At 42.7% G+C, this 22,414-nt stretch overlaps 1 protein-coding gene across 3 annotated transcripts in view; it reads left to right on the plus strand.

Moving 5' to 3' along the window:
* LRP2 (LDL receptor related protein 2) overlaps positions 1-22,414 on the plus strand; it is a 175,712-nt gene that overhangs the window by 30,954 nt on the left and 122,344 nt on the right. For all 3 annotated transcript variants that reach the window (XM_054043686.1, XM_054043688.1, XM_054043687.1), the window contains exons 5-12: positions 6,518-6,628; positions 6,760-6,873; positions 8,081-8,197; positions 9,475-9,618; positions 12,258-12,377; positions 19,018-19,146; positions 20,053-20,222; positions 22,181-22,404. In XM_054043686.1, the coding sequence (XP_053899661.1) occupies positions 6,518-6,628; positions 6,760-6,873; positions 8,081-8,197; positions 9,475-9,618; positions 12,258-12,377; positions 19,018-19,146; positions 20,053-20,222; positions 22,181-22,404 (1,129 nt within the window). The remainder of the gene's footprint in view (positions 1-6,517; positions 6,629-6,759; positions 6,874-8,080; positions 8,198-9,474; positions 9,619-12,257; positions 12,378-19,017; positions 19,147-20,052; positions 20,223-22,180; positions 22,405-22,414) is intronic.

The following is a 22,414-nucleotide window of genomic DNA, read 5'->3' on the forward strand; positions in this document are numbered from 1 at the left end:
CTAAGATAAACAACAGAAAAATGTTTCAGGAGCAGGCCATTTAATTAGTGTATTGAAACTGTTTCTATTTCATAAAAATAATAAGGTTTCTTATCTCATTAAATAAATGCATCACTTTGCTTGTCTGTTTTATAGAAAACAGCTAACTCTTAGTTCAGTTTTAAAATACTTATTGTTAACACTTAAAAATGCAGAATGAAAATGTAAACCTTCTGCTGGAATGATTTGATCACAAATGGTGTTTTAACCATAAATAGCTAAGGTCTGTGTGATACTGAGCTGTCTTCCCATTTTGGTAAAGTGTAGTATTCCCCCACCCCTCCTGCCAACCTCTCAATTTAAAAATGGAAAAACCTATACCTGGGATTGGGGAGAGAGCACCTGGCATCTCTGTGTTCTACTCTGCAGTGACTGCTGTGGCCAAGAAAAGGGTAGTTACATGAATCCAACCTTGTCAGCAAGGCAGGTCACTGTAGTGTGGGGCTATGAGGGAAGAAGGGAAAGCCTCCCAGAAGGACATGTTCATTGGGGTTGATGATCTGGCCACAGGCTCAGGAACTCCTGAGGTTTAATCCCAGTTTGGACAATGAGTTCCTAGAATGGGTAAATCACTTAACCTCTCAGCCTTTGCCCCAGTTACCCTATCCTTGAAATGGAGACCATACTGACTACCCCAAGAGGTTTTAATAAGTTATGGTTTGTAAAATGTTTTGAAAATGTCCCTGTAATAAAAGGTGTGACATGCAGTGCTTTTAAGAGATTGTTCTTTATTCCCTGGCCACTCTCATAGGACATGGTCAGGGTTACAAGAGACTACACTCCTCCATCATGTAGCAGAACTCAATGTCTGCTGCTTCCACTGCCTACTGTTACAGCTAATCTGCTAAGTATTATTATTGCTTGGTTATATTTTCCTCACGACTGTCTATCCCTGAGGTCTCAGAGAAAAAATATTAGACGGGAAGCAAAATAGTGTTGTTCTAGCCACTGCCGTAGAATAGCTTTCCAACTGTTTATAAAGGTATAGTGTGTCCTTTGCGTTGCTATGTTTTAAATGCACAAATAAAATAAAATAACAGTGGTGACTGGTGCCCTAAATAGTTTGTGGGGCTGCGGGTAGTATGGTGCCTCCTCTCCCACCTGCCCTCTTCTGATGGTTGATCATATTTTGAAAGTGGAAAACTGGGACAATGTGGTTGGAACCTCACAGAGAAGCGCTTTGGATGGGGATAAGCCAGGCCCTTAATTTTTGTTTTTTACTGAAAAATTCCTGGGTTTTACAAAAGCTAAAATGCTATTTGTTTTTTATTGATTTTTCACATGAATTTTGGACCACTCAAATACATAAACACATACATGTGTTAAGAAAATCCAATACATTACATTAGGTAGGTGTGTTTATGTTAATAAATTACTGGTAGCCTCACATTTACACTTAGACTATCTGTTAAAGTAAGGCAATGTTGTGGAAGACACACACACACACACACACACACACATGTCTATGTGCATGTACATGTACATCAGTGCTCAAGTCCTAAAAAAAGAGATGCCAGAACTCCCTGGACTTGGCTCCCTGCTCTGGAAGGAGAAATGACAGGTCAGTAACCTGGGCAACCCAGATAATCAAACCCGGTTGAAAGTACTCTTACATTTCTCTATTTTAAATTTTTTTCTGTCCGCCTGTCCCCCAACATTAACCAAGATATTTACCCAGAAAAGTGTGAAGTTAGTTTTTTGCACTGATCTTCACCCATTTTTAAATTTTTGTAATAAACGCTAATAAATTCCTGGAAAGTTTTAAACAAAGTAAAAACAGAAAATAAAGTGTCTTGGGGAACCCCTCTACTGCCTACTTTCCCTCTCCACAGTTCATAATCACCTAGTCTGTTTTGAAACCTCTCACACCCAACAGCCATAGGCTCAGAACAAGCCCAGAGAAACCGTATTGCCAGCTCTTGTGATTTATCACAAATCTCACACATATTTGGTGTTTTTTCCTACAAGCCCCAGCTCCTGGAGTCAGGTGATCTCATAATCTCAGTTTTCATTACGAAAAACATTTCTAGCCTTAATGGTTGGAAAAACCTGGAAAATGTGAACCCTGAAGGCCCCACATCCAGCAGTAGAATGTAAAGAACTCCACATTTATTATTTTTCAAAATCTCGTGATTTTTAACTCATGATTTTGGGGAGCCTGGTTTTGAAAGATTGAGGTTGGCCACACTGTAGAACACACACACACAAATGACACACATTAAATTAAAGAAGATGGGGATTAGTACAATAATTGTAAAGTCGATAAGGACCTGGCCAAAAGGGAGAAGGCAATGGGTTGTGCTAAAAGATGAACGATTGGATTGGAGGGAGGTTACAAGTGCAATTCCTGAAAGATTGGTCTTGGGACCTATCTGATTAGGCTGCATCGTCAATACAGATTAGGTTAAGAATATTATACAGGAAGATGTGGATGACTTTGTAGACTGAAATGACAGAAATGAAATGAAATTCAATAGTACAAAGTGTAAGATCATACACTTAGGGTCTGATAACAAGAATTTCTGCTACAAACTGGGGGCTCATCAGTTGGAAGCAACAGACGAGGAGAGAGATGTGGGTGAGTTGGTGGATCACAGGATGACGATGAGCCACCAATGTCATCCTAGGATGTATCAGGTGAGGCATTTCTAGTAAAGGTAAAGAAGTGTTAATGCCATTGTATAAGGCAGTGGCAAGACCACATCTGGAATACTCTTTACAGTTCTGGTCACCCATTTTCAAGAAAGATGAATTCAAACTGGAACAGCTGCAGAGGGGAATGGATGTCCTATCTTATGAGGAAAGGCTGGAAGAACTTGGCTTGTTTAGCCCAGCAAAAAGAAGGCTTAGGGGGATATGATTGCTCTCTATACATAGATCAGTGGGTAAACCTTTTAAGCTAAAGGACAATGTTGGCACAGGAACAAATAGGCATAAACTGGCCATGAACAAAACCAGGCTGGAAATAAGAAGGTTTCTAACCATCCCTGCCTTAGTAGTACTTATTATAAAAACTAATAAACTGCAAACTGGGCAAAATGCATATTTTAAATGACACCCAAACATCTCTGCTAATGCACCTAATGACATCTTTTTAACTCTTTACATTGACATTCCATGAGGAGAGTGCACAAGACCCGAGTTGAGAGCATGCCCACTGCAGGAGTGATGCTTCCATAGGTTCTCTCTTCTCCAGAGAGATTCCAGTCTGTAGTGGGGGAAAATGGTGCAAACTAATGTGAACTGGTTGTCATTAATTTACAATAGTTTGGTGGTGGGTTTCAGTCCAGGGGAATGGGGCCAGCTTTCATATTTTTCCCTCTTAGATTCGCTCGGGGGTTCTGCAACAGCATAGAATATCATTGGAAGGGTTTCTGTGGAGGTGAGATAAAACTACTCCTCCCTTAAAACACTTCCCCCACCTCAGATCTGTGGGTTTTGTCTCCCCTCCAGTTGTAGAAATGGAGCAGGTTGTGGAGTCCACAGCTGGCTGCAGTTATTAATATGCTCTAAAATGTTATTTTGTTGTTTGAAGTTTTGAAAATAAAACACACACAATATTTTTACTTTTTTTTATTGGTGACAGAAATGATCCATTAGTGGTTCTCTAGCTCAAACTAACCTCTTTTTTTCCAAACAGAGATACTGTCAGGTTCCACCAGCTGAGTGATCTGATTGGTGGAATATTCTTATATGCTTAGTAAGGCCTGATCAGCCAGACTTAGCCTTTAAGGCTGTTGGTCCCCAGAAGAACTTTGGCTTCCTGAGCTCCTTAGCTGCAGAGGTACCAAGTGGGAAATGTCTTCTGTGGCATGTCCAGTTAGACATTCTCTGCCAGCACCTTTCCTCATCATCCTGTACCCAGCTAGATCAAAATACACATCAGTCAGTCGCTTGAGACTCTGTCAGCTAGGGAGAGCAATACCATGGCTATGGCCTGAAATAAAAAAAAAAACAAAACAAATGGCCTCCCACTGTCTCTGGGGAGAGGTGTCAGAGTCCAGTGGGAAGCCTGCTACTCTCTATGACTCAGTCTCTATAAAGATGCTTTAGTTAATGTAGCTGTTCTAACAATACAGGCTTTTATATGACAGAATTGCAGTTGATTTTAGTGAACAGGAGGACTGTACCTAACATTTAATGTAAAATAGAGTTTTACTAAGACTAGCCCAGATTTTGGGGTTTGTAGTTTGAAAAAATATCTGCAGTTAGATATTTTAGTTATTAGCCTCTAATTAATCCCCCAAACTTTGGTAAATAATATATTGTCTGAATATTAAATATTCTAATCTGGGACTAAATTTCCCCCTCTGTTAACTTTAGTTAAAATTACTCCAATTTACATTGGTGTAAATGAGATCAGGATCAGGATAGATTCAATGTAACCTACACTTAGTTCATCTGTTAGAGCTAAAGTTTTCTAAGAGTTCATTCTAAATCAGCAGCGGCTTTCTGTGATCTTGATAAAATTCTTGATTATGAGCAACCCCAACAAATAAAGGGAAGCTAATTTCCAGGCTGGAAAAATCTGCTATTGTAATGAAAAAATTTAAAGGGACAGTTAAAGGAAGGCACAGAATTAGATCTGAGTGATTTGCCAGGCTAATGAGTTGCAAGACAATAGAAAACGTATTCCTCTCTACTATACTGTAACTGCAAAATACAGTGTTAAAATAAATGGCAAAGATACAGTGATACCAGGTACACATGTACACTCTGGCTTATGGTCGACATGGGATTTATTTTTTTACCATAATCATATTGGTTATAAATTATAAATGCATTAATGAAAATAGTCTTTTGGGGCAAGATCATCATGTCTTGTTTGTACAGTAGGTCTTGGCAGATGGATAGATGACAGGCACCAGGGTTGGGAGAATCTTTCCTCTATGAAGTGGTGCTAGTAGGTATCCGAGGTACCCATACATGCCCCCACCACAGGAACGGGGCTGGTAGACTCTCACAACGGCTAATGACCTGCACTCCTTCTGCCCATTGTGTATTTCCATCCATGGAGCCCAGGTGGTGTGGAAGTTTGCACTGTACTCTGATGTGTGCCCCCATCCATTGCTGTCTCCTCCACTGTACAGCAGAACTGTAGGTTCCACTGCCATGGTGTCCTCCATGTTTCCAGAGACCAAGGAAGCTTTTGGCTCTCAGTGAATAGCATAGTTTGGCTCAAAGTCAGGCCCTAGAAATACATAAGACTGCAGAATCTATACTATTGGTGAAGCTATATGCCGACTCCCCACAAGCCCAAGCACGTCCCCCATGCAAGGGCCAGGAGTAGCCTGTGTCAGAAGTGGGGCTGCTTGAGCAGGGTGTTTGGGCTAAAAGATGTTAACCAAGCCTTCTAACACCAGGCCATGTCCTGCAACTAGAGTTGACAACGTATTTCAAAAATAAGGGACTGTTTTCTTAGCATGCCTGTCCCACCTCTCCTCCCAATATTATCATCATTATAATAATAATAATTAATAAGATGTACTCCCTCCATTCATCATGGGTTCTTGCCACTTTGCAGGAACGGGTCCGCACAGAGATGCAACCTGAATTTGGCCTAGTATGTTTGACATTTGATACACCTATTTTATACTGTAAAATTAAGAACTTTTGTAAATAGAGACAGTTAAAAAATGCATCCAGATGAGTCCATAGATGACTATTTCAAGTTTAAGGGAAAAGTGGTAACATACAGTATTAGAAAAACTAATTTTGTCACTGTGTTTAGGCACAAATATTTTATCTGTGGAATTTATTGTGTTTTTTGTGAGTTCTGTTTGAGAGAATTAATAATCCATGTTTTAAATTCGGCATATATGAAAATGTGGATGAGAGTGAGAGAACGAGAACTTTGTCCTGTTTATTAATAACGTAAGGACATAAAATGGGAAGAGAAATACAGAGTGAAAACTTAGGGCCACAAAATGAATGATGTTTGATTACTCTTGAGCTCATTTGACTAAATATTCCTTCCAGGTAAAAGTCCCGAGACTCTGAATTTGAGAGCTCATGGAGTTCTAAGCGGCTCTTAATCTTAGTGCAAGTACCTCCATTTCTAGTTAATTTTAAGCATGTTTACTAAGATCAATAACATTTAAAACTAAGATAAGAATAAATAAAATACTTGCTTGCTTTGGTATTATGGCATTTTCCATATTACCCTGGGTTATTTAAATTGTAAACTCCTTGGAGCAAGAACTTGGCCCTGGGAGCAGGGCAGGTTGTCTCATAATCACCTAGTTTCTTGCAAGGTTTTTTGTATTTTTCTGTGAAGCATCTGGTACTGATCACAGCTGGAGACAGGATACTGAACTAGATGCGTCATTGGTCCGTTCCAGTATGGCAATTCCTATGTTCCTTTTTATATTTGTCTGTAAAGCACCATGCATAGTGCAGACTGAATATATAACAATATAATTATAAGGAGATACTGTATATTCTAATACTTATGGCTAATGTGTTTTTTTTCTTGTAGGTTACCCAACATGTGAACAGTTATCTTGTGCAAATGGAGCATGTTTTAATGCAAGCCAGCGTTGTGATGGTAAAGTAGATTGCAGGGATGCCTCTGATGAAGCTAATTGCAGTAAGTGCCACATTTAGCATAACCCAAACATTTATAGTACTATGTATCCTCTTTGTAAGAGAAATACTGGACTTTGTTTACTACATTTGAATATGTTTTTTTCTTTTCTCCATTCAAATGATATCGTTCAGCTCATGGATGTGCCAGTACCCAGTTTCAATGTGCTAATGGAGAATGCATCCCCCGAGCCTTTATCTGTGACCACGATGACGACTGTGGAGACAGGAGCGATGAAAACTCTTGCAGTACGGTGGTTTTATTTGGCTTATTTGCCTGTTTTCTTAAGAGCTGGTTTTCTTTGAAATTGCAGCAGTTAGCACAAAGCAGGAACAATGCTCTGTTATGTAGCAGACAGAATCGAAAAGTTCTTTCAATATATATATCTATATATTTGCTGAGTGATGGACGTTAACAATGCTTCAAAAGGAATTTGCCATGAAATAGGAGTGTGTGGTGTACTGTATGTACTGGAGTTGGTGAGAATTTGCTTCCTGATAAATGGCCTCATGCCTTGATTTTCTGTATCTGAGCATGAGCCAAAGGTAACTCTTCTTGCTTCCTCTGTCCCAGCTACCCAGAGTGTGCTGCTGTGTATTTTTAAAATTTGTTTGGACCTTTTTGCATTTGTATTATCACATACTGGCTGGACTTTTTAGAATTATTCCCAGTGACCATTATTGATGAACTTCATATCTTCATTACATATTTATGTTAACATTTTGATTGAAGGTTTTATTGTAGGAAGTCTCTTGCTTATTCTTTTCTTTCGTGGGCTGGGTAATATGTCTTCTTTTGTGCATCAAACCCACAAAACTGCCACTTGGCTTCCTTGTGGGCTCTTCAAATGACCCCATGGATTCTGAGGCCTACATTGTAGGAGAGCAACAAAGACTTCAGCTTTAGGTTCATGAAAGGCCACATTTTCCTATTTAGTATATTCCCCACACCAAAGACCATTTATTCCCAGCATGCCTCCCCTTCAAGAGCATTCTTCATCTGCCCCTATGATACCAACATTTTTATGCCCTTATATAATGGAAAGGAATGATGTTCTCTACTGTGTCTGCTTATTCTCCCTCTGAGAACCCGGGGTGCAATTCTCTTTATTTTGCAAGTTTGTGAATGTCACTTCTGCACTGTGCCCAACAGTCAAGAACTTTGGGAATGAGGTGCGATCCAGCCCAGTTGAGTGAACCACTGAGGCAGCTCTAGCCCTTATATGGTTGCTTTTCAATTTCTTCAAGGAGCAAATTAAAATAATCTAAAAATAATCATTCAGAAAGTTCCTACCTAAAAACGGGGGCAAAAGTACAAAAGTTACCAACTGTGCAAAAACTTGAGCTGGGTTTACTCTTCAGGAATGGTTCTAAATGACTGGTCTCCCCATTTATCTGAGAGCTGTACATGTTTGTCCCCTGGCGCAGTTCAGTTTTCTCTTGTTCCTTCCCTCAGCTTATGCAACTTGCAGAGGCAATTTCTTCACTTGTCCGAGTGGTCGCTGTATTCATCAGAGCTGGGTTTGTGATGGAGATGATGACTGTGAAGATAACGAAGATGAAAGTGGATGTGGTAAAAACAGAAGCAAACTTATTTTAATGATGCAGTTTACAAAGAAAAACCTTGCTAACCTGACTGCTAAAAAGTCTTAACATAAGAATGTTTTATATCAGAATTTTTAAAGATCCATGGACATTCCTGGAAAACTTTAATTGTTTTTATAGATACAGTTCTACTAATATAGTATATATTTTTTAATACTTTGGGTTTCCTTATTTTGTATTGCTAAGGTGGTGAGTATAAAGCAGGGTATGTTAAGAATTCATCTGCTTATTCCCTATAGCCCTGATCTTGCACCACTGAAATCAATGGAACCTTTGCCATTGATTTTCATGGGAGCAGGGTATGTCCTCACGTGAAGCCAGAATTCTCAGTTTGTGATAGAATGTCCATTTCCACAGTAACTAATTGTGATGTTACAAGTACAGGATTATGATTTCTGGTGGGTTGAGTACAGGAACAGATGAACTGCTAAAAGGAAAATCCTATTTTTGTGTAAATATTCTGAGTAACATTTTTGTTATTAATGATATGATATTCAAAATAACCATCTCTATCTTTAATGAAGATCTTCCATACATCAAATCACCCTTTTCAGAGGAATTTGTAGTAAATCTGAATATACCAGTTAATGAGAAATGAGTGTATAGGCATTAGGACTGGTGAAGAGTTTTCTGCTGAAATTGTTTTTCTGTGGAAAACTGGGTTTTTGGCTGAACAATTCGCAGTGCGGAAAGTGCCTGCTGTCCCAGGAAATTTTTGATTTTTCATCAAAAAACTGTTGCTTGAAAACCAAAATATACTGGCTAAAAACAGAATTTTCTTACAAAAAATTCAGTTTTCAAATTTCTTGTGAAAAATTGAAATTTTCTGTGGGAAAATGTAAACCAATTTTTTTTTCTGCTGAAATTTTCTGTGCTTACCCTTCTCCCCCTGCCATTTTTAGACCAGCTCTAACAGGCATATTTCAAAAGAACAAAACCATTGTTCCATTTTCAGTACACCAGTCAAGCCAAAGCTAAATAGTAATAGGTATCTGAATAATGGGGAAAAATGGAAAGGGTTCACCTGACTGCATGAGTATTTTCCGCAGTGTAATTTGAAGACAAATGAAAGAACATGGTGACATACTATTTCTTTTATGGGCTGTCACAGCTACATGCAACAGTCAGAAGCTGAATGAAAAATAACTGAAGATGCTTATTCCCCAGGAGGCTGTTAGCAAGCAGCTCCAAGTAGTACTTGAAGCATGTTCCTCAATTATTCTGTGTTGCTTCTCTTTTCCTTAGAAAGTGGTCGCCATGAGTGCTACCCAGGAGAATGGGCCTGTCCTGTGTCAGGACACTGCATTCCAGTTGGTAAAGTGTGTGATGGGACTGCAGACTGCCCTGCCGGAGAAGATGAAACTAACATAACTGCAGGCAGACACTGCAGTGAGTATTAGAATTGGCAGGATGCATGGAATAGCAGAAAACAACGTTGATGTCTCTTTTGTGTCTCTGGGGTTTTCTAAACAGCACTGAGAATTTGTAGGCGCGTTATTTTTATTAGCACTGAGTGGACATACTGAAAAGTATTTTCTGCCATGCATGTACAGTTCTGTTGACCTCTTGTGTGGAAGGTTTGATAGATAAACATTTCTGATTGTTTTTTTTCAATATTTATTTGAAGAGTCAAGGGCTGAGCTCTTGTGGGACGTTGTTTCTCTTCATCCAAAATATTTTTGTTTTCCCTTTCCACATTAAGCAGGAAAGAGTAATACCTAGTTAGAGCACAGGACTGCATGACTGTGTAATCTTGGTCTGGGCAAGTCACTGAGGTCAGAATTTTCAAAATAGTCCATTGATCTTGGGTACCCGTGTTTTAGTGCTCAGCCTGAGAAACTCAGGGCCTGGCTTTCAGAAATGATGAACACAGAGAGGTCCCATCAACTTCAGTTGGACTTGTGGGTGCTCAGTAGAGTTGCCAGGTGTCTGGTTTTTGACCGGAACACCTGGTCAAAAAGGGACCCTGTAGGCTCCGGTCAGCATGGCTGACTAGGCCGTTAAAAGTCCGGTTGGCGGCGCAGCTGGGCTGTCAGACTCCCTGCCTGGCTCTGCGGGGCTCCCGGGAAGCGGCCAACATGTCCCTCCAACTCGGGGGCGGCCGTGGGGGCTCTGTGCACTGCCCCCACCCCGAGTGCCGGCTCTGCAACTCCAATTGGCTGGGAACTGTGGCCAATAGGAGTTGCAGGGGCAGTGCGCAGAGCCCCCTCGCTACCCCTTGGCCTAGGAGCCAGAGGGATATGACATTGCTTCCTGGGAGCTGCTTGAGGAAAGCGCCTCCCAGAGCCCGCACTCCGAACTCCCTCTCACGCCCCAACCCCCTGCCTCAGCTTGGAACCCTCCCGGAGTCTGTACCCCGCATCTCCCCCCACTGTACCCCAATCTCCTGTCCCAGCCTGGAGCCCTCTCTTGCACTCTGAACCCCTCAGCGCAGCCTGGAGCTTCCTCCTGTACTCCAAACCCCTCATCCCCAGACCCACCCCAGAGCCTGCACCCCCAGCCAGAGCCCTCACCCCCTCCCGCACCCCAATCTCCTGTCCCAGCCCTTTGAAAATGAGTGAGTAAGCAAGGGTATGGGAGAGTGAGCGACTGTGGGGGGGGGAAATGGATTGAGAGGGGGTGGGGCCTCAGAGAAGTGTCAGGGTAGGGGGCGGGGCAAGGGTGTTCAGTTTTCTGCAATTAGAAAGTTGTCAACCCTAGTGCTCAGTGCCTCTGAAAATCGAGCTGTGGAGTTTTAAATTAGGCATTCATAATTATGGGAAAGGTAAAGAAAATACACTTCTCCCATTTAAATCACACTTTTTGCAATAAGGTTGCAGCAAAATGACAAGAGTTTAAGGGTATGCCGCTGTAAGGTCTCCAGTGTAGCTTCTCTTTGCTGGCAGGAGAGAGCTCTCCTGCTGGCATAATTAAACCACCCCAGGGAGCAGAGGTAGCCTCTCCTGCTGACGTAGTGCTGTCCACACCAACACTTTTGCCAGTGAAACTTATATCGGTCAGGGGGGTGTTTTTTCACATCCCTGACTAATAAAAGTGGTAGTGTAGACAAAGCCGAAATCTTGTCCTGGGGAAGTGTCTCTGACCTCTGCTAAGTGATGCGATTGTAACATCAGAGAGCGGAGCTGCTCACAGAGTCGCTTCGGAGGGAAAAGGGGAGAAAGAAGTAAGACAAGGGAACTGAAGGAGGAAGAGAGTGACCTCTCTGATATCACAATATCACCACTCAGCAACGAGTTGCTTGTAGGACAGAGGGAAAGGCAGCAGCAGTGAAGAATTGGAGAGGTAGAGGAAAAAGAAGCCAGCACATTATTTCATGAGTGCAGCCTAACTCTCATATTGCACTGGTTAATGAACTGAATAGAAGAAACGCTTTCCTGACCACCCAACTATTAATAAAATTGGTGATTGTTGCAGAAGTGCTCTGTAAAAGAGAGAGGTCTGTATATATGTAAATAGTGAGGGCTAGTAGTGTTGCAAGTGGATGGCGCTCAAGGATATGCAGCAAGCTGCTGAGTTTTGTAGGACCAATAAAGCTTGCAGTTATGCACTGTAAATGGCTGCCTCAGTGCAGCGATTTATATGGAGCTCTTACTACTTGATTGTTTTCATGTAAGACTGAATTTCATCCTTTCACTGCTTCCTGAAAACTCAAATCCTCAAAGACTTCTCTAAATCTTAGCCTTCCTGCCTCACTATCCTGCTAAATTAGATGTGTGTGCCTGCATGCACACAAACACACATGGTATTGTGGAACAAACAAGATGTGTGTTTAGCTTCGCCATTGACTTTTTCATTTTTATACTGTCTAGTTAGAACCTGAGCCTGCTGCCAGAGCTGCCCATATTTGTTTTTGCATGGGAGTGTGGTTCTTTGCTTATGGACCAGTTTCAGGATGTGTTCTGCAAATTGTAAGCTCTTCACAACAGGCACCTTGGCTTCGTAACTGTCTGTAAAGCACCATGCAGTCAGCTGCTATATAGATGACACTACTATTGGGCCTTCCTGAAGTGACTTCATTTTATTTTTAGACATATCCCACTGTGCTGCCTTGAGCTGCCAGTACCGCTGCCATTCTTCACCATCTGGAGGGACTTGCTATTGCCCTGCGGGATATGTAATCAGCAGCAATGACAGTCGCACCTGCATTGGTAAGTGAACAGTAGAGATGCAGATATATAAGTCTGGACTTTTCTCACAGGGGTCCTGGAGATTATGGATTCCACAAATTTGAAAAAGAATCTATGCTTATTGGATACGAATGTGTGGGTGGACACATTGGCAAGCAGGTAAATCTTGAGAGTCATAAAGTTAAACCTCAAGCTGAATGGAAAAATAGCAAGAGAGCAAAAGCTCAGCAGCATAAAGCCCCTGTGGGGACAGAGGAACAGGTCAGTGAGCGGTCATGAGGCCTTCACTTCCCAGCTAAGGAAAGACCAGTCTTTTAATACTTGGAGAGGTTGTTTGTGGTTAGAAAGGCTGACTCTGGTGTGGCAACTTTATATTCAAAGCTGATGAAACAGCCCTTTTACTGTTCTTGAGAGATTGATCCTGCATGCTGGGGTGTATGGCTACAGACCTGGGAAATCAGAAGTTACTCAACATTTGATCTATAATTCAAAACTGACCTTATGTGAAAATGCAGATTGTTGTGGGTAAGGTAAAATGAGTATGGTACATTACTTTGCCACTCTGGAAGTCTGTATCTCCTATTATGCACACATCACATAGGCTTGCATATAAACTAAAAAAAGTTTCAAGGTGTTGTTTGGCTTATATGCAAGTCATTGGGAAGAAGGGAATCACTGAAGTAGGTATCCAAGGAAGTAGATCCCCATGTAGCTGCTTGATTCTGTGTTAAAGCAAATGCATGTGCAGGGAGCCCTCTTCTTTAACTCTGATTCAGGAGCAAGTTGGAAAACCTACTCTCTGACCTAGTGTAAAGCCAGTCACTCTTCTCTTAATCCAATTGATTGGCCTATAAAACAAACTCTCCACATTTGCTAGGAGATTGTGACAGGATGTCAGGTGATATTCATCGTGTGAGATACAGGCTTGCATGGAAGAGATGGGCCATAGTCATTTTACTCAAAATCTAGCAAGGGATCAATGACTCCTCTCTTCCTCCCGCTGACTCTAATGTAAAAAGGGAAGTCCCTTGCTCAACTCCTGATTCAATACATAGAAGGTGGGGGCCAGCTGACATGTGAATCATTTCCTCTGCTTAGTATTGAGATAAGAAGTGAAGGGATTGGCTTATACCTGGGTTGGCTTATTAGCTGTAATGTTCAGTAAGCTATTTTTTCACTTTTTAGTTTAAATTTAGTTTTACTGGTCGTATGCCTGAGGAATTTAGTGGGAAGTGGTTTTAGTGGAAAGTATTAATTTCCCAAACTCATAATCTTTTCATTTTTCCCTCTTCTCTGCTCCTGGTAGGGTTGCCAACCCTCCCGGTTTCGCTGGGAGTCTCCCAGAATCAGGCTCTATCTCCCAGAGGCTACTGAAGCCAAACCGGGAGATTTTAGGCGCTAAAAGTCTGGCAGCGCAGTGCGGCTAAGGCAGGCTCCCTGCCTGCCCTGGTCCCATGCTGCTCCCAAAAGCAGCTGGCATGTCCCTGGGAGGGGTGGGGGCAGGGGGTCTTTGCATGCCACCCGCACCCCGAGCGCCGACTCCGCAGCTCCCATTGGCTGGGAACTGAGGCCAATGGGAGCTCCGGGGGTGGTGCCTGCAGGCGGGGGAGCACGCAGAGCCCCCTAGCCCGTCTCCCCACCCAGGGACATGCCGGCCACTTCTGGGAGCGGTGCAGGGCCAGGGCAGGCAGGGAGCCTGCCTTATCCCCACTGCACTGCGGACCGGGAGCCATCTGAGGTAAGCGCTGCCTGGCCGGAGCCTGCACCCCTCATCCCCTCCTAACCCCCTGCCCCAGCCCTGAGCCCTCTCCTGCACCCTAACTCCCTCCCAGAGCCCGCACCCCACATCTGCTCCTGTACCCCAACCCCCTGGAGCCCTGAGTCCTCTTCTGCACCCAAACTCCCTCTGAGAGCCTGCACCCCTCACCCCCTCCCGCACCCCAACCCCCTGCCCCAGCCTGGAGCCCCCTCCTGCACCCAAATTCCCTCCCAGAGCCTTCACCCATCACCCCCTCCCACGACCCAATCCCCACCCCAGCTCTGAGCTCCCTCCTGGAGCCTGTGCCCCCTCCCACATCCCAACCTCCTGCCCCAGTCCCGAGCTTCCTCCAGCACCCACACTCCCTCCCAGAGCTTGCACCCCTCACCCCTCCTGCACCCAACCCCCTGCCCCAGACTCAGCCCAGGACCCCTCCCACACTCTGAACCTCTCGGCCCCAGCCCAGAGCCCGCACCCCCTCCTGTTCCCCAACCCCTTGCCCCAGCCAGGTGAAAGTGAGTGAGGGTGGGGGAGAGTTAGTGATGGAAGGGGGGGGATGGAGTGAGTGGGCCGGGGCCTCAGAGAAGGGGTGCGGCAGGGGGCATGGCAAGGGTGTTTGGGTTTGTGTGATTAGACAGTTGGCAACCCTACCTCCTGGCTGTTTCTTCTTCACTGTGCTGTGGTGATTTATAGCATATGCCGAAGCCCTGGAACACCACAACTGAGAGCAACATCTATTAATTACCAAAAAATGCCACTTGGAAAATATTTCATTCCCACTTTGTTTCAACAAATGCTTAAAATTCGAAACTCTAATAATAAGGCAGTTATCTCACCTTTCTCTCTGGGTTTACTTACCTTTCTGCCTTCCCCAGCTAGCAACAGAAAGTCGTCCAATTTCAATTGTTCTTGCAGCTTTCGAAGTGGAGGAGTTTAAGATTTTAATGCCAAAGCCATGGTCAGATTAGTGCCAATAATCTGCTTGCTGCTCTTGTTGTAAATGACAACTTAAATGTATGGGACCAAGTTGCTTATGCCGGGGTCAGAGACCAGTAGAGGTAAAGGGCTCTATGTTATTTTAAAAAGTCACAAAGAAAAACCCTTAGATGTTTCTCTATTCTAGAAATAAAAAAAAAGATCAAGGGCAATTCCACAGATGATCAAACAATTTTTTAGATCTTGTTATCAGGAAAATCTATTCTTGGTTTTAAAATTCCTTAGCTTTATCCGTCCTGCTTTGACATGAGGGTAGGACATAGGGTAGATCTCTGCCTGTGACACTTCTTGCCATTTGTTAGGTAGGTGGGACACTTCACTTTACTTGCACCAGGGGATTTGTGGATCTACTGCCCTTCCTTTTTGGTCCATCTCCAAGATACCCAGATCTCTCTCTTTCAGTTGCTAGGTCCTTTCCCTCTTTGTTAACAGATGAAGAAAGCTTCCAATAGAAATTCTACAGCAACCTCCAGAGCAGAGCTGTGTGATATTAGTGAAGCTTTCTAAACATACTCACATTTTGTCAACATTGCAGTCAAAGCTTGTAAGCCTGGCACGTTGGTCCTGATGAACACTGGGAGGGAGACATTGGTCCTCCCTGTTCATGAAAACACAAGTGGGTTCAGGGAATCGTGGCCTTCCCATGGAGCTTTCATTTAACGTGAGGTTTCTAGTCCTTGAAGTTCTGAAGGGAGCCTTAAACTGCAACATCCAGAGAAGGGTGAACTTAAGTTTATTTCAATGGAATAACACTGCGGCTTGGTATTCCTGGGCAGTGATTCTTTCTAGTTACATAGACAGAATCCAAGTTAGCAGAACAAATCTGAATTTCATGCTAGCACAAATGCAGAGTTCTCTGTGCAAGAGAGATCAGTCCTAAACCTTTCTGTGCTGCTTCCCAGAGTCCCTGTTCCAATCCCTAGCTCTTCCGGTTCTCTCCGCTGCACTTGCATAGGCTCCCAAATCTGCTCTAGTCTGTAAACAAGCCCATGCTCTGTTGGCTCCCTCATGAGTTCTAATGAATCTCATTTCCTTAGCTCTGGCTTCTTAACAGAAAAAGCATCATAGTAGTCAGGCACTGGACATTGTTTTAACAAGTAACTTCCTTTTCCCCCATTCCCAGCTAAGTGGTAGGTGGCAGGAAAAGGCAGTGGAATGGAGGAAGCAGGTGCAATGGAGTGCAGGGCTGGAAAGTTGTATGGGCCCATGGTGCTCGTGTCTCACCAATATAATAGCAGAGGGTCCCGGCTCCACCAAAGTTCAGGGCCGGGTCTCTCCCTTGGCCCTGGCTGCCCCTGTGCACCTTCCCCGTCCCCCCCGTTCCCGCCTGCTGCCATTGGGCAATTTAAAAGGGCCCGGGGCCCCCGCTGCCACCACCAGCAGCATAACAGGGCTAAGATGGCTTCCTGCCCGCCTGCTCCGCTTCTGGAAGCAGACGGCATGTCCCTGCGGCTGCAGGGGGAGGACGGGGCTGTGTCTCCGTGTGCTGCCCCCGCCTCGAGCGCTGACTCTGCCAACTGTGGCCAATGGGAGCTGCGGGGCCGATGTCTGCGGGCAGCAATGCGTGGAGACCCCTCTGGCCCCCCGCCTAGGAGCTGCTGCCGGAGGGGGGTGCGGGTCGCTTTCGGGAGCCACCCGAGGTAAGCGCTGCACCCCTCACCCACTCCCGCACCCCAACCCCCTTCTCTAGCCCAGACCCCGCACCCAAACTCCCTCCCAGAGCCCGACCCCTCCCCCCTCCTGCACCCAAACTCCCTCCCAGAGCCTGCCCCCTGCCCCCTCGCCCCTCCTGCACCCCAACCCCTTGCTCCAGCCCGCACCCAAACTCCCTCCCAGAACCCGCCTCCCGCACCCCCTCCTGACCCCTCCCCCCTTCCGCACCGAAACTCCCTCCCAGAGCCTTACGCAGGTGGGGGGTGGGGGGACTTGGACCTGTTCTGGGCACCACCAAAAATTTTACAAACCTGCCGCCCCTGATGGAGTGGGGATAGAAAGGAGGAGACTGCTTGGGGTGGGGAACAAATATCCTCATATGGTTGTCCTATGCTTCTTTTTATAACAACTAGAAATTCAGATGTAATAATAATAATCTCTAATGATAACGTAGTCTCTCTGAATATGTGTTTCTCCCCATTCAGACACATGGCTATTGTATGTAAAACAAATACAATATGGAACCATGTAATGATGATTAAACCTGGAAAATGGTTTGTTAGATAAGGCTTAATTCATCAACGTTGAAGAATATGGAGCTCCTCCGATGGAAAGTCCTATAGAAGTTCCAAGTATTATTATTAAATATATTGAAAATTGAGTTTAGCTGTTTCTTTTATTATAACTCATTGTAGCAATAGGCTTGTAGATTCACGCTCCTATGTGTTCATTACTCAGTTTCTCTCTTGCTCTAAATAAATGGTAATATGAATAAATATATTCCTCTTAGAATTCTTATAAATAAATATTAATGTAGCCACACACGCAACACTCACTCATGAACTGCTAATGCTGCTCAGGTTTTTTCTCCCATTTATCTTCATAACAATCTAAAAAATGAAAATGTTTCTGATAATTAAAAGTATTTACAAGGATGCATTTTATTTATGCACAAGTCACCAAAGCAGTTTTGTTTAAATTATATTAGAGTTGCTTACTTCCAAAAATTCTGCAGTGTATGGTGTATCCTGTATCAATTTCTCCCATCTGAGTTGGATGGTATATCTTCTTGATTGGTATCAGACACTGAGAAAATCTCACAGGGCTTGAGCCTGAAAGATGATGGACACTTGGAGAGGTGCTGAGTGCCCGTAACTCTTTTGGATGTCAGAATTGGCCAGTAGAAAGAATGAGATGTGATGTGAGTTAGGGAATTCATCATTTCAGTTGCATGAAGTAATTTCTAGAGATCCCATTGCTTATCTCCTGGGGTGTTGGACTGTGGGGTGCAGCAAGTATAATGAAGATGAATAGACAAGGTGTATTGATTTCATTAAATGGTTTCATCCAGTACAGTATTACTCAATTCCACATTGAAAAGAATTACTCACATGTTGACTTATATTGCTTTTTGTAGTGTACTGCTAACAGTGAAGTTATATATATAAAAATAGTATAGGCTTTCGTGGGATCAGCTCTTCAGCTACCGTAAGCTGGGAGAGCTCCACTGGAGTCAGTTACACCAGTTGAAGATCTGGCCCAGGGTTTTTGCCTGGAATTATAGAGCAGATCTATATTGTCTAACTAGCTCTAAGTAACTGAAAATACAGGGACCTGCAGGCCATTCACATGTAATATAGGTTTTGAACTACTCATTTCATCTGAACAGTAGTTTAGTTCTGTTGTCTCTGCTAAGTCTAATGGAATTTACTGTGTTACATAGCAGCACTTCTAAGAAGGTGGCCGTTGATACGTTATGCATGCTAAATAGCTGACATGATGTTCCTTGTGGTTGTACTGGTACTAGGGGCTGTACTTCTGGGAGCAATGCTCCCTTGGGTACCCCATGTATAGCCTCAAATAAGAGATATTTCTGAGTCCAGTAGGGTGGGTATCTACTGAAAGTATCTCACATTCATTTCATCATTTGCTTTCCATTGTTCTTGATCACTCTTGGAAGGTAGACACTGAAATCCCTTTCCTACCAATTATTTTTTCCTCCATTGCTTGCACAAACAGGTTTGTTATTGTCAGGCAGCCCATGAAGCTTAGGCAGCTGCACTGATCTTTTTCTTTTGAGGAAAAGAAAATAGAAGCATTTGTTGTCAAAAGGGAAACCTACCCCATAGTGACAGGGACTTTGTAACCAAATATAAGGAAAAAAGGGAGGACAGTCTTCTCAGGCCTGCCAAGTATGACTGTGTCCTCCTTGCTCGAAGCTTTGTTTATATGCATGCCTTGTCCCTCTAACAGATTTTGATGATTGTAAGATGTGGGGTGTGTGTGACCAGCTGTGTGAAGACCGTGTTGGCCATCACCAGTGTCACTGTGTGGAAGGTTATTTCTTGGAGCATCACCGCCACTGTAGAGCCGACACTTCATGTAAGTAAATGGCACCAAGTGCGATTCTTGCTGTAATTTTACTTGTAAAGCAAATATTGTCTTGTAATTTTCTGTGTATTGGAAAAAAAAGTAGTGAAATATGCTTGAGTACAGCAGGCACATGTAAAATGTTCCAGTGGCATGAAAGATTCTGCTGGTTCCAGAGATATTCCCTATCTTTGAAATGCAATATTCAATTAGAAACAGGATTTTCAGACTGGTGGATCATTTTTAGGCTGCTCGCTCCATTTACTTTAATGGCAGCTTTGTCTGAGTGAAGTGAGCAGGATTTGGGTCTTAAATATCTTCCACTGAAATAGATCCACTCGCCCTCTCCATGGTTATATATTTTCAAGACAAACTTTCCTTCAAAGCCTTCTTATTGGAGAGTCTCTGCTGCTATGAAATGCTCTAATGGGATGTGAAAATGAAGAATACATATGGGAAGTGGCAGTAAATAGAAATTCACAGAAGATAGGCTGCGTGGCAGACTCAAAGAATATCCATCTCTCATGTGGGAAAAAGGCCTTTTGAGAGAAGGTGGAGAGAGAGAGAGAGAGAACCTTCTTCAGGATGTGGATATACACACTTTTGGTAACATTTTCACACAGAAGTGTTTTTACTGCACATTCCTTAGTTGCCTCCTCCAAAACTCCAAACCAGGCTGTAGACCAGGTTGCCAAGCAGTGCTTAAAGGGCCAGATTTTCACAGGTGGCTGCAATGTGTGCAATCTACAAAAACAAAATCACATTTGCATCCACCAGCAGGTTGTATACGCTCAATATTGATAAGTGTTAGTTTATACATGTGTATTCTATTTGTAGTTTGCAAACCCGTTAGACTCTGTTTGCAGAATAACTGATCTATATGTTGTGCTGGTAGTCACAACTTACCCTCACTTTCAGCTGGTGTTGCATCAATTATTTTCTCCAATGGTCGTGATTTGCTGATTGGAGATGTCCATGGAAGGAGTTTTCGTACTTTGGTGCAATCCCAGAATCGTGGCGTTGCGGTTGGTGTGGACTTTCATTTTTATCTACGTAGAATCTTTTGGACAGACACAGTGCAAGATAAGGTAGGTAGAAATTTCAAGAAAAATATGATTTTTTGGAAGTAGAAAGACTCAGGAGCAGAATGTGTTGATAGCTTTTCATTTTTGAGAGCAGATGCAGGCTGTATCTTTGTTTTCTAACAAAAAAGGCCCTTGAGAAGTTTTACATTAATCACCACGTTTTCCAAGCTATACTGTTACATCTGATATATTAAACAAAGCATGCTATTATATGGTGCTATCTTGAGCAACTTTTAATTTCATTAGAAATGGAGTCCAAAAGCCTAATTAAGAGAAATAGTAGACATTCTTTCAAAACTGGACAAATTTTTCTTAGTAATTTTTTGAAACCTGATCATTTAAAATGTAAAACTGCTGTGTTTTCCAAGATGATAAAAATCAGATTTCTCCCATATACTCCAAATGGAATTGTAATTGAGCTTTGCGTAACAAATATTGACAATATTTTGTGTAATGAGCCAATATTTTGTTACACTACTTTTTTTGAAAAGAGGAAATATGTTCAGTTCAAATCAGAGTAAAACAGTAATTTTCAGAAGTCGGTTTGGGGTACATGTTAAAGCAGGTAGGCTCACATTTTTACCATTGTCTCTTTTCTCCTCCCCCAACCTCATTGAAAAGAATAAAAGTTGCAGTTCAGTTGCATAAATCTAAAACTTTTATAAGAACTTTGTAGGGCTAGTAAACCAAAACTGGAAATAAGCTGATAACTCTGTGTCTGAAAGAATCTGTATATTTCTGAGTATAGTACTATGTCACTAATGTTAGATGTCATATTACCGACACACCCCATTTCTCCAAACTCTAGACTACAAAAAAAGAGCCTAATTTCAATAATAAAAGTCTTTATAAGACACTTACTTATTGCCCTTGGTGGTTGGGGAATAGGGGACAGGAAGCTCTTCTGGGTTCACCTCTGACCCACTCCCTGCTGACCCCAATGTGTAGAGGGTTTGCACAGAGCGAGGTTACCGTCACTGAGCTGGTGTTTACCACATGTGTAAATTTGCCAAGCCTTCCACAGCAGAGCCACACTGCCAAGGGCCCTGCATGGCCATGGAGAAAGGGCAGGATTTTCCCCAGAGTTGTTAGCTTTGCACAATTCTTGCATTTTCCCCACATAATATTTCCATTTATTATACTTAAGCCAGTTGCAGCAGCATAGTTTAAGGTTGAGGACAGAGTTTTACCTGTAAAATGTTTTTGCCTGCAATTATATTGTTGTTTTACCTTTTACTGTAAAAGGTACCAACACTTCAGTGAATGGACATTTGCATCAAAAGCTTTTTGTGGCAGAGACTGTCTATCTATCTATGTTTGTGTAACACATAACACAATAGAGCTCCAATCTCGTTTGCAACGTCTACGAGTAACAACAACAATAATAAATAAGGCATTCTCTTCCATGTGAAATGCATTGTGATTAATATTTATTATAACAGAAATTACATAAATATTAGAAAAACAAAGATTATTAAACACTGTTAACAATTAAGCTAAGGTACAAACTAATTAAGAACATTATGAGTTCTGCACCTATGACATTCCTCGTCTCATCTAGTTTGCATTTGGCCTAAAATCCACAAGATCCTCAGTCACTGGGTTTAGAACAATGGAGTTTTTTTGTTTTTTACTCCAGGACTTTTGCCATTTTTACTCTGGTGGAAGACATTTTCAGTCTGGTAACTTGTCCAGTCTACAGGAATGACACATGGATCAAACTCTCTGTTTCTGCATTTGGATCCAAAATGTCACAAAAATCCTCCTTATTTCTTTTTGCAAAAGCCTAGGGAGCAGCTTTAAAGGGTTTACATGGTTGTAACCATGGGCAGAATTTGGCCCCATATCTATAGGGCCATGTGATTACCTCAGGCATGACAATTACTGTGTGAGTAATTAAGATGACTAATGGAACATCATGGTAGTTAATAGTTTGTTAATAATATGTGTTTTATTTTCAGGTGTTTTCTGTTGGGATTGATGGTTCTGATATCCATGAAGTTTTAAATGTTTCAGTTGACACACCTGAAAATCTCGCAGTAGACTGGATTAACAATAAACTGTATGTAGTTGAGACCAGTGTGAACAGAATAGATATGGTAAACTTGGATGGAACTAACCGTGTAACTCTTATTGCTGAAAATCTGGGAAATCCTAGAGGAATAGCACTCGACCCAACTGTTGGGTAAGTGATA

Source organism: Malaclemys terrapin, chromosome 11 (assembly GCF_027887155.1).
Source record: "Malaclemys terrapin pileata isolate rMalTer1 chromosome 11, rMalTer1.hap1, whole genome shotgun sequence".
NCBI classification, from domain to species: Eukaryota; Metazoa; Chordata; order Testudines; family Emydidae; genus Malaclemys; species Malaclemys terrapin.